Raw genomic sequence first — 12,317 nt, forward strand, 5'->3', positions numbered from 1 at the left:
CAGTACTACCTTCTGTGGGGGGATTCTCCATGGTCTCTCCACTGAGAGGTCGGTCAGATCCGCAAACCAGGATCTCCTGGGCCAATATGGGGCTACCAGGATGAGTTCCGCCTTCTCCTTCAGGAGTTTGGAGATTACCTGTGGAATCAGGTAGAGGCGGGAACGCATTGAACTTCCTCGACGGTCAAGGCCACTGGGTCCTCAGGGCGTCCGTCCCCTCCGCCTGATGAGACCGGTATTGAGAGAAGAATCTCTGCAGGTGAGTGTTCTTTGCCGTGGCGAAGAGGTCGACTTGTGGCGGGCCAAACCGTTGTACAATCTGGTAGAACAGATCCGGATGCAACCTCCACTCGGAGCTGTCGAGTGTTTGACGACTCAGCCAATCTGCACTTACGTTGCTGGTGCCTGAGATGTGATCTGCTCTCAGCGACGCTAAGTGAAGCTCTGCCCAACGGCCCAGGGCCTCTGCTTCCGCCATGAGTCTCTTGGAGTGAGTGCCACCCTGCCTGTTCACGTGTGCTTTTGTGGCAATATTGTCTGTAAGCAGAAGCACGTGTTGGCCCCGGAGTTGTTTCCAAAACCGTCTCAGAGCGAGTCTGGCAGCTCTCAGCTCCAGCCAGTTGATGTTTCGAGCCGCTTCCGCGCGAGACCACTTGCCCTGCGCCAGCTGACCTTGGCAATGCGCTCCCCAACCGAAGAGGCTTGCATCTGTAGTGACAACAATCCTGTGGGCTCTTTGAACAGACAGCCCCTCTCCACTGCTCGTGACTGCCACCATTTCACGGAGCGGGACACCTTCAATGGGAGTCGAACTTTCCTGGACGAGTTGCTTGCCTTCGCCCTCTGCATTGGCAGGAGAAACCATTGCAGTTCCCTGGCATGAAGACACGCCCAGGGAACCACGTTGATGCAAGATATCATTATCCCCAGTAACTGGGATAGATGGACGATTGGCAAGGCGGTAGTCTTGCGACACTGACGGATTCTGGCCCTGAGATTGCGCAGTCTGTCTGGAGACAGGAAAACATGGCACGAGGCCGAGTCTATGATGGTGCCCAGGTGCTGTATGCGAGTGGCAGGGACCAGGTGGCTCTTCTCTTAAGTTCACAGAGAACCCGTGGTCCTGCAAAGTGCGGATGGTGGCACTTACGTCCCTTGCTGCTTGTGATTGGCTCCTCGAGTGAATGATGATGTCGTCGAGGTAGCACTCCAGACGGTTGGGAAGCTTGCGCAGGTGGGACGCCACAGCTGCAAGAAGCTTCGTAAACGTTCGTGGAGCTGAAGAGAGTCCGAACGGCAGTGCCTTGTATTGATAATGTTTGCCGTTGTAGAACAGCCGAAGGAACTTCCTGTGAGCCGGATGAATGGGCACATGTAGATACGCCTCCTTGAGGTCGATGGAGGTGAGCAGGTCGTCTCGCCGAATGCAGCTGAGAATGGACTGGAGGGACTGCATTTTGAAGCGCTTGTAGGCCAGATGCCGGTTCAGGCGCTTCAGGTCTAATATGGCCCTCCACCCCCCCGAGCTCTTGGGGACCAGGAATAGAATGGAGTAAAATCCCTTCCCTTCCTGCTCTGGGGGAACGGGCTCTATGGCCCTTATCAAAAGGAGATGATCGATCTCTGCTTGCATGAGGGATCTTTTTATGGGATTTTTGGCTACAGGACAACGAATGAATGTCCGGGGCGGGAATGATAGAAATTCTAGAGTCAGCCCCTTCCTGACTGTGTTTAGGATCCACAAATCCGTGGTAATCTCCTCCCACCGATCTGCATAAAGTTGCAAGCGGCCGCTGATGGGAGCAGTCCCGTGGTGGTCACTTGCCACGCCTGAACTGACGGTTGTTGCCTCCCCCTCGAAAGGGCTTACGAAAGGAGCCCTGATTTTGCTGCCTACCCCTGGGGTTGAAACTACCCCTGTCCTGTGCCCTGTCAGTGGACTGGTTGTAGGGCCTCTGGTAGGAATAGGAAGAGGTGGAGGCCTGAGCGGAGGCCTGATTACGAAAAGGCTGCTTCCTAAAGGATCCAGAACCTTTTCTTTCATTCTTTTTGAAAGTAGACGGAAGGACTTTACGTTTGTCCTTCGTCTCTATTACAAATTTGTCTAATGCATCCCCGAAGAGGAACCCCCCCTTGAAGGGAGCTGAGGCCAGCTTCCATTTGGCTTTCATGTCAGCTTGCCAGTGCCGGAGCCATAGCAAGCGACGTGAGGTCACGTTGGAGGCGAGCGCCCTAGATGCAAATTTTGCAGCTGTTAGGGAAGCGTCGGCAGAATATTCTACAGCCGTAATTATTTTGTCCAGATCATGACGCCAGCGAGATGCCTCGGAGGGAGGCTTGGATCTCAATTGGCGTAGCCATAACAGGGAAGCCCTCGTGAAGAAAGAAGAGGAGGTGGAGGCCTTGATCACCCAGGCAGTCGCCTGGTGCGTCTTAAGGCAGGCCTTCTCAGACCTCTTATCCTCTGCCTTCAAACCCTCCAGCAGGTCAGCTGGGAGGGAGGAAGGGGAGGTCAGAGAAACCACTGGAGCATCCACTTCAGGCATTTTAAGTACATCCTCCAACTTTTGTTCCAGGGGGAACAGAGTTTTGTCTGCGCCACTGGGATTGGCCAGGGTCCCCGGCTGCACCCACTGACACTGTACCACGTCCATAAACATGTCAGGAACTGGAATCAGTTCCGGATCTGGAGTGGTCTCACTGAATAGACCCGCTTTAAGGTCCTGAGGAATGGGGATAGAGGCCTTATCCTTAGGCTTAGTCCCTAACTCTGTGGAGGTCCTAGCCTTGTGCAGTATGGCCTTAAACAGAGAAGGCTTGAACAAACCAGTGAAGGCAGGTTTGTCCGGGGGCATATCCTCGTCCTCCGAAAGCTGGAACTCATCTGCAGTCTCATCTTCCCATGTGGACACCTCTGTGGTGACAGAGGTGCCTGGGGAACCAGATTCGCGGCCCCTGCCCGCTGCTAGAGAGGAGGTAGGCCTTGAGGCCTTACCCTTTTTGCTCTCCATGTGGCGCAAGGCCTCAACCACGCCCTGCGAGATGGCCTGAGTAATTATCTCCTGCATCTCTGGCGAGATAGCTGGGCCCTTGTCCTCAACAGGCCTGGGCCTAGAAGAGCCTGACCCTCTTGCATAGTGAGTAGGGGCTAAAGGCCCCTCCATGTGGGGACAGCCAGGGAAAGGCCCCAAATCGTCCCTTACAGAGGAACTGGGGGAATCTGGGTAACCCAGAGATGCAGCAGGAGAAACAGATCTGGAATCCCTACCACTAATGGAAGGAGATTGATCCCCTTGGTTAGAGAGAGAGTCCTCTCTCTCACGTCTGCTTAGGACAGGGCCAAGCTCAGCCTCACAGGTTTGAGGAAGATGAGGGGCCTGGTCCTGGTCAGGTTGCTCTCTGGAACCCTCAAGTCTCCTATCTCCTAGGTGCTTGGGGCCCTTGTTCCCTGAGGAGTTATGGGGGGGGGTTTCCCCCAGCCCCTTTTCCACCCTTTCTCCCCTGGCCCGAGGGATCTGGCCTACTGCGCTTGGCGGATGGCCCAGCCAGCTCGTCCCTCTGCTCCAAACCTTCGTCTGCCATGGCTGCACGGGTGTTGGATCAATTCAAACTGCAGGAGAAGGGCAGTTGACGCTGGCCAGCCGGCTCCAAAGCATCTGCAGATCTTCAAATTTTCTGGAGGCTGGAAGAAGGCACCAGGACACTCCACAGCCGCTCCTTCAGCCGAAGGGACACTCAAGAGGCTCCGGTACTGCTGGAGACCCAAGCAGGACACTCCAAGCTCTCCGCGGCGATCTGCTGAGAGGCAGAGAGGTGCGGAGAATCCAAGCGCTTTCCCTGCTGCTAGTTGTTAAAGTGAGCAGAGAAAATGGCCGCCGCAAGTTTCGCGCGCTTTAAAAACGCGCCCAGAATGCAGCCAGACGTCTAAAACGGCCGTTGGAAAGCGCGCCAACACGCAGCTTTCAAAATGGCCGCCGCAATCTCCGGAGCCAGCAAGGACGCCGCCGAGGGAGAAATCCAGCCGAAATTCCCCTTAGCAAGCGGCCGGGGGCGAGCCAACGCCAGGGTCGTCCCCGCACTCGCCGGCAGACGCCAGACCAGTGGCCACAGATGATTACGTTGCTAGGGCAACAGGTGGGCTCCTCCAATGCCTCTGTTTTAATTTAGTCCTTTTTAATAAAAGCCAATAATAAAAAAGGCCGAATGTTATTAGAAAAAAAGAGGGAAAAAATCCTGATAAGTATTATGCTAACTAAAAAAATTTTCTTTTTGGGGAACCCAGCCTATTTGTCCAAAGACCGGGAACTCCCCAGAGTACGTCCTATAGGGCGGACTGAGTTTTTAAAACTGACCCTGTGGAGGCAAAGGAGGCGTGACCAGAGGAAAAAATCAACTCAGTCCTTGGGCAGATAGGCTGTGTTAACCCTTCCTTGGACTCTCCAAGCAGCGCCATGGAGAATTATCCATTTCGTCACTCAAAATATTATAGATGGCCCATACAAGTGATGAGGAAAGGATAAAGCGTAGATCCAGCCCTAGTTCTTTTTAGTATTTTGAAGGCACTTGATTCCTGTTCCACATTGTCAACCTCTGAATGTATCTCTGTGTTTCTGAAAATGCGCAGACTGAGACTTTGTAAATCAATCAGCTAAAATGTAAACAGAATCCCCCCTCCCCCACCCAATTGGAGATAACAGTTTCAGAAGCTGAGCTGTAGACCTGTTGTAAACAAATATTAGACCCAGCTAGTAACAAAATGTTGTTGGCTGTTAAATTTTTAGATTTAATTAGAGCTGTCATGTGTATCTAAGCTCACGTGACACTGCCAGGTGAATCATTGCATGTTGTTATTCATAAGGCTTCTGGAATATGGCTAAAATCCACTTTTCTGAAGAGGCTCAGTACTAGAACACCCCATTAACACTTTCTTGTCATTTATGTGTGGGGAGAAGAGGATATTATCATAGCAATCTGAGCCAACCTTGAATCACTTGCTTAATCAGATGTAGAGCCTATGTAGCTTTACTCAGACACATCATTTAAGATAAATGGTTTCTAAACAATGATTTGGTATTTAGTATGATATGGAAATAGGAAACAGTAAAGAGCTTTTTCTGTTATTTACATATTTAACATTTTCATAGGAAAGAGTTTAACACTATTATGAAACTTCAGGATTAGAGCAACATGACCTTTAGGAGTTGGTATGTAGAACAGTGATGGCGAACCTATGGCACGCGTGCCACAGGTGGCACGCAGAGCCATTTGTCAGGCCATGCGAGGCGCTGCCCTGTCAGCTGGCCAGCGTGAATGCGTGCGCTGGCCAGCTGAGTTCACCCTTTTTTAAAGGCATTTTTCGCCCTCCCCAGGCTCCAGAGGCTTTATAGGAGCCTGGGGAGGGCAAAAAGAACCCCTCCCGGAGGCCCTCCAGAAGCTTCATGAGCTTTCCTGAAGCCTCCGGAGTGCAAAAAACCAGCCCTATGGACAAACCGGAATTTCGGGAATGGACTTCCAGTTTGCTCGGAGGTTCGTTTTGACTGCTCCCGAGGCTTCAGGGAAGCGTCCTGAAGGTCCCTCAAGCCTTCAGAGCTCCGGAGGACTTCTGGGATGGCGGGGGAGGCTGTTTTCGCCCTCCCCAGGCTCCTATAAAGCCTCTGGAACCTGGGGAGGGCGAAAAAAGCATGCAAAAAATACGGGGTCGCGCCTGTAGTGTGCGCATGCGCACTGGGGGGGTCACGCATTGCACGCCCGCACATGACCCCTCTGCGCTCCCCCCACTTATGGCACGTGAGCCAAAAAAGGTTCGCCATCGCCAATCTAGAACATTTTTATGGGACAAATACAAATATAAGTCTGATTTTTAAAAAAATCTGATAATAAAATATTCTTGGCAAAACATTTTCCATGTTTTATGATTAACGATAACTGAAGTTTATAATATATCATAATTTAGTTAGATTATTTTATATTAATTGGTTATCAAAGTTTTTTGAGTTTGCGTTTAGGGTATAGAACTAAAGAATAGTTTGTTATAAATGTTGTTTTAAAGAGAAAAGTGGACTTTGGTCAACTTATATGAGGATGCTTTTTCTATTCAGCACCATTGCCACATGGCGATGTGTTTTAAAGAATCATAGAAGGTTCATTTAAACTTTTGAGTTCAACATCCAAGTGCAATGCAGGAATCCAAATTAAAGCATTCTAGACAAATGGCTATTTAACCTTTGTTCAAACAGACCCAATGAAAGCTAGACTGTTAGGTTGCTTTTATATTAAGTATTTTGCAACATTCAATTGGACGTATCTTTGTGTAGTTTCAGGCATCACTTTTTGAACTACGTTACCGCAAATATGCTAACATAGTATGCATCCAAAATCTAAGACTTAGGGTTCCGTTGGGATTGTAATTTGGCAAATTTGTGATTACTTCAATGATATTACACTGCCATGCCGCCACCTAGAGATTCAGCCGACCAGTCCTTCCCTAGATTACTGGAGGCCGGGGAACTGGACTGTGCAAGTGGTGGGCCTGAACTCATGTGACACAGTTCCAAGTAAAGCTGTATGGCCTGGCCCACCTCTCACGCACTCGGGTTCCGAATAGCCTGGTAGTGGGCCATGGCCCAGGGGTTAGGGACCCCTGCACTTTTGACTGTCAAGAATGTGGTCAGCTGCTGCCAAGTCAGCAGAAAGTCAAAAGTTGCTACTGTTCCCGTTGTTTTTTGCCCTTGATCATTCTGTGTTTCCAGTTAGGAAAGGAAGTATCTATAAATTACCATATGGGGGTCTCGGATTATCTAGTACAATACAAAAACAGAAACAAAAGGCAATTACGGGGGCAAAAGAAACCCATAGCATAATAGAATTGCTGTGCTCCCAACTGAGGATGCTGTTATGTGGTGTACCATATGGTATACCCTGTTTGGGCAGATACATCTGATGCATATTTATAAAGCTCCAAAGTACTGGTGGGTTCCTACTGGTTCGGACCAGTTCGGCTGAACCAGTAGTGGGTTGGCGGTCTGGGTTGCTGGAACTGGCAGCAACCCAGACCTCCTATGCCCCAAACCTGTTGTTCTAGTAGTGCCATAGGTGCCGCCATCTTGTTTTTGGCTTCTGCACATGCGCAGAATAATTTTTATTGTATTGCGCATGTGCGTACCACAAACTGGCAGTAGTGGCTGCCAGAACCCATCCCTGCTCCAAAGGTTCACTTTTTAAAGTTGTTAGTTAGGTTTGTTGTTAGTTCTGTGTCGGTATAGATTTCTGAAAGTGTGTCCTGACTAAAGATTGGCCACATTTTGAAAATGCAAAAACTGCTTGTATCCTTCAGTACTTCATTGTATTTACTAATATATGGTTTGCTTTAGTCCATTTTTTTCCGCTCTCTAAGAGCTTAAATTATTTAATGTACAGTATATATGTCCTTTCAGTTAATTCTTTTTTTTAAAGGAACGTGAAAAAAGAAAACACGAAAGGATACTAAGCGAAGAGCTTGTTGCTGCTGTAACTTACCTCAATCAGTTTTTACCTCCTGAACATGCTATTGTATACATCCCTTGGGATATGGCCAAGTACACCAAGAGGTACGTGAGGTTGTGAGTATGTTTATAGAGCATATGAGCAAATATAGCTTACTCAGATATGCATGTCTTTAGCAGCATTTACTGTGTACTTAGGCTACCTGTAGTACACTATATATGTAAAAATTTAACCATTGTCTAATTTTATATAATGGTTTAAGGAAAGATCTCAGAAGACAAGGGGAAGAGCCACAGCCAAGGGAACAATCAGACAAGAGCCACCTTAGCCACAAAAGGAATGTGGATGTGGTAAAGCTCTCAGAAGGGACCTTCCCTACTTTCTTGGATTGTAAAGGCAACAGGCAGTATTAACCTTACAGTAAAATAGAATTAGCCCATTTGGTCATAGAATTAGCCTATTTGGATCACCTCACTAAGCTGATTCCTTAATACTTCCATAATTTAACAGATATTGGGCAGTGTAACTGAAAAAAATATATTCTAGCTTTGGAACATGGTACACTGCTAATCTAATCCCTGGCCTGTCTGGTCCAGCAGCCTCTTCTTACAATGGCCAATCGCACACGGCAGTGTGATTGTATCTGAAGGACATCTGCTGGGACATTAGTAGATGTCCCAGCAGATGTCCTTCATATACAATCACACTGCCATCAATAGCTGTTGATCTCCAGAACTTACATCAGTTGAGTCAAGCCTTTTTTGAAATAATAGCCAAGGTATTAGCCCATATCACATCTTGTGGTAGCAAATTCCAAAGCTGACTTATGCATTGTGTAAAAAAGATATTTTGTTCGTCTATGCTTTTGGGGGATTCAATTTAATTGGATGAAGTCTGGATTCAGTGTTTTGAGAAGGAAAAAATAGCTTGTCTTTATCCATTTTATCCATACCAAGCCCAGTTTTGTACTTCTCAATTGTGTCCCCTCTCATTCGTCTCATCAAAGCCCCAAATGTCAAAATCTTTCCTCATAGGGAAGCTGCTCCAGCCCTTCGATCATCTTAGTAATCTTCCTGTGTATCTTCTCTAGCTCCACTATATCTAGAATTGTACACAGTGTTCCAATGTTGCAGTCAATTCATTGATTTATGTAAGGGCATTGTGATATTGGCACCTCCATTTTCAATACTCTTTCTTATTATTGGCAATATGGTATGGGCCTTTTTTACATGCACACTGTGTTGATAACTGCATTGATTTGTTTACCCATTCAGTGCTTTATAAAGGATCTGAAAAAAGAAGCAGATTAAAGGCCTTTAAAAAACTTATGAGATCAGGAACCAAACATAGAAATCTATAAAATCACATCAGTTTTATTTAGAGGGATCCTGGTGGTTTTTAACCTCTTATAACTTTTTCCAGACCAGTATGTGACATTTAGTTTTACCACCTTTCGTTTCATGCATGATAATATTGTGGGTGGACTTCTGCATTTTCATTTAAATCAGACAATGAAACCAAAGTTATTCTTGCATTTTGAAAGTTCTTTACTTTTGATTCACTAATGATATTTTCAACAAAAGGGGAAAAAAGTGCTTTTTACTTTTATTCCCACTTAGCAAACTGTGCAATGTCCTTGATCGATTGAATGTGATTGCTGAAAACGTCGTGAAGAAAACTGGCTTCTTTGTAAATCGACCTGATTCCTTTTGCAATGTTTTGCGACCAGATGAAAAGTATGTATTAGGCCAGAGTGCTAGATATCATTTGTAATTGCTCTGTAAATACATTTCTAAAAATCTCTATTGTTTAGTACACTTAGTACATTAATATCAAGATGTGCCTCAAATACAATATTATGGTTCATGTGTTTTCATACCAATTAAAGATGACTTGTAACTTTATTCATCATATTCCAGGGTTGTATGCAATGGTGAGTAAATCTCAAAATAGTGTATAACCTGACATAAAAAATAAAACATATCATATGGGTGAAGAAGCAAGTTTTCAAGGCCTGTTGAAACACTAGCAAGATGAGGGTCAGCCATAGCAAATCTCATTCCAGAATCAATCTTAGAGCCAAATTTTAATGCAAGGTTTTATATGAAATGTTTACTTGCCCCACTCTTAATTGATAGGAACCTATTCATTTAATCAAACATAAGTAACTCTGAACTAGTCTACTTTAGAAAAAGAATGTGGACAAGACAGACAGAAGTAGTAAGAGAGTACGGACCTTTTTTCCTAGTTGAATAGCAATTAAAAGAGTTGAAATCCAAATACATCTAGATGGCACGAATGGAGAAGATACTATAGAATACAGTGTTATGGACCTGAACACTAGTATGCTTTTGGTCATCTCTTTTTTTAATTGGTTCAGAGTAGTATACATTGTTCATTATATATGCAGCAGACATTGTAGGAATCTTGACAGCAAAACAAAATCTTTAATTTATTTTATCAAATGTATCAAAAGGACTATTGATTCTTCATTACAATTCATGAACTAATTTGGGAATGTTACACAGTTATTGATCAATTGCATAGAATTCCTTAATACAGTTAATATATCTTCATGCATTATTCAACAGTGAGTAAGTCATTAGTATTAAAGAATAATATTTAATATTAACAGTCACTTCATTTATTAAGGGATGTATTATGAGATGCTCTTGGAAACAATTTATCTTAAGGTTTGAGCTTTCTGTTCCCTGCAAAACTTACAGCATCATCTATATGTTAATACCATTTCCCAGTAACGATGCAAAAAGCGTTTTCCCCCATGGAAGTATAGTAAGAAATCTCATCTCTTGGAGTTGGCAGAAAAATATTTTTTTAATAATAGAATCAGTCTTTCAAAATTCCTTTATGTTCTATATGAAAGGATATGCCTGTGATTCCTTTTCCAAGAGTTCAGGAGAAGGACCAGGTCATGGAAAGGGTTTTTCTATGCGTTGTTGCCCCAACCCTACGGAATACTATTTAAATTAATATCCCCGCCCATATCATTTCAGAAAGAGTTGAAGGCTATCCTCTTGTACTGGGTTTATGGATGATGTATGGTTATAAAGAATGCTTCTACACTCTGTGCCCATTATTGTTTATATTTAATCTGTCTTTATTATGGCTTTTATATTTTCTTCATTGTGCAACGTATTAGCTAATAATTGTTGGTTTTCCAGCAGCCCAGTATTTTAAATAGAATTGTAGAATATTCATGAACCTTCATATATTTTGAAAGTTAGAATCTAGCAGAGTCTACTAGGCCAGAGAAGAATGTTAAATAAATCATAACATTGTTGCTGGATTGAAAAAGGAACTAAAGTTTAAGGTTTTTAAGTATTATTTTAATTATAACATAATAAGAGCACTAAGATATTCAGCAATAATAAAATTAAACCAAAAACATCCAAAAAAGAAAAATGAATTTTAACAAAATAAAGTAGACAAAAAAGAAAGAAAGGAATTCTACTTTATACATCAAACTTAGTTATTTATTGGTTCACAAAAATATAATAGAATAGAATAATTAGGTACAAAATTAAGGTGACCAACCGTCCTCCTTTAGGAGGACAGTCCTTCTTTTGTAATTTCCGTCCTCCCTCGAAAAGTGTCCTCCTACATTTCCTCCTTTTTGATATTTGAAGGCTAATCTGTTGCGCGTTATGTGACGTATTTTATTAAACAGTTTTTAATGGTGTTTTTTTTACTTCATCGCAAGTATATTGAACAGATATTGAATCTTGTGTTGAATTTTTATCTAAAGAAATGCTAGACATTAAAATAGATGACAATTGTCTCTTTGAAGAAATTAGAACACTGAATGTATATTTAAATTCTGAAAAATTAATACAATGGGAAAATCAACATGTTGAAATTGATAAAAGATGGGTGGATATTTTCAGCCATTTCAAAAATGAACATATTCTATGTGAACATTTATTTATACTTGTTCAATTTACGTTGTGCTGCCCTGGAACTAATGCAGCAGTTGAAAGAGTTTTTTTCAATTGGCAATGATTTTTCGACAAGTGAGAAATCGAGATTGAATGTTGATACTCTAGCTGCAGCACTTGCTGTAAAATTCAATATGAAGGACATTTCTTGTTCAGATATTTCCAATATATTGTTAGAAGATAATACATTGACAAAAAATATTAATTCAATGGAAAAGTACTCATTTAAATAATAATTAACAGGCATGTAAGTATAATTACAATATAAAATGTTGCAAATGTTTTTATTATGCATATATCATATTTTAGTGTATTATTGTTGCAATGAATACAATATTTCTTTTATTTACGATATATTTTTTCCAATTTATTTGTCTTCCTTTTCATTGTAAAAAAGTTGGTCACCTTAACAAAATAATATTGTAAAATATAAAATCTATGCCAACAAAGAATGTATTATGTCACCCTTTGATTAGTAGAAAACAATGCCTTTTTCAGACTGATAAATTCCTTATTTCCAAAAGCCACTCCTTAATATTTAAAATAATGTCACATTTCCAATTTCTCAAAAGTATTCTTTTTACCAACTCCTTTCACCTCCCCATCCTATCCCACACAGTACTACCATAATTCTTCTTAGTTAGTTATCAGAGTTTTGATATATAATTAACTTACATTAATTTCTTTAGCATTTAAACATTTCCCTGGATATCTATTTGCATACAGTAAAATACTATTCCCCCAAAATGTCAACAATTCACGAGAACATATCGTGAGTAGGAATATAGTGGTTCACATGGTTAAGGACTCTAGGTTAGCAAGCCCACCTTCCAGACCTGAGTGTTGTTGCACGGTGGAGTGAGCTCCCGTTATTCACTC

The 12,317-nt window shown here is 43.2% G+C and overlaps 1 protein-coding gene across 3 annotated transcripts in view; it reads left to right on the top strand.

The window, feature by feature from the left end:
• FIG4 (FIG4 phosphoinositide 5-phosphatase) overlaps nucleotides 1–12,317 on the top strand; it is a 91,848-nt gene that overhangs the window by 48,610 nt on the left and 30,921 nt on the right. For all 3 annotated transcript variants that reach the window (XM_081942466.1, XM_081942465.1, XM_081942467.1), the window contains exons 11-12: nucleotides 7,453–7,586; nucleotides 9,102–9,218. In XM_081942466.1, coding sequence (XP_081798592.1) covers nucleotides 7,453–7,586; nucleotides 9,102–9,218 — 251 coding nt within the window. The remainder of the gene's footprint in view (nucleotides 1–7,452; nucleotides 7,587–9,101; nucleotides 9,219–12,317) is intronic.

This window comes from Natrix helvetica (assembly GCF_964273705.1).
Source record: "Natrix helvetica genome assembly, chromosome: 2".
NCBI lineage: Eukaryota > Metazoa > Chordata > Lepidosauria > Squamata > Natricidae > Natrix > Natrix helvetica.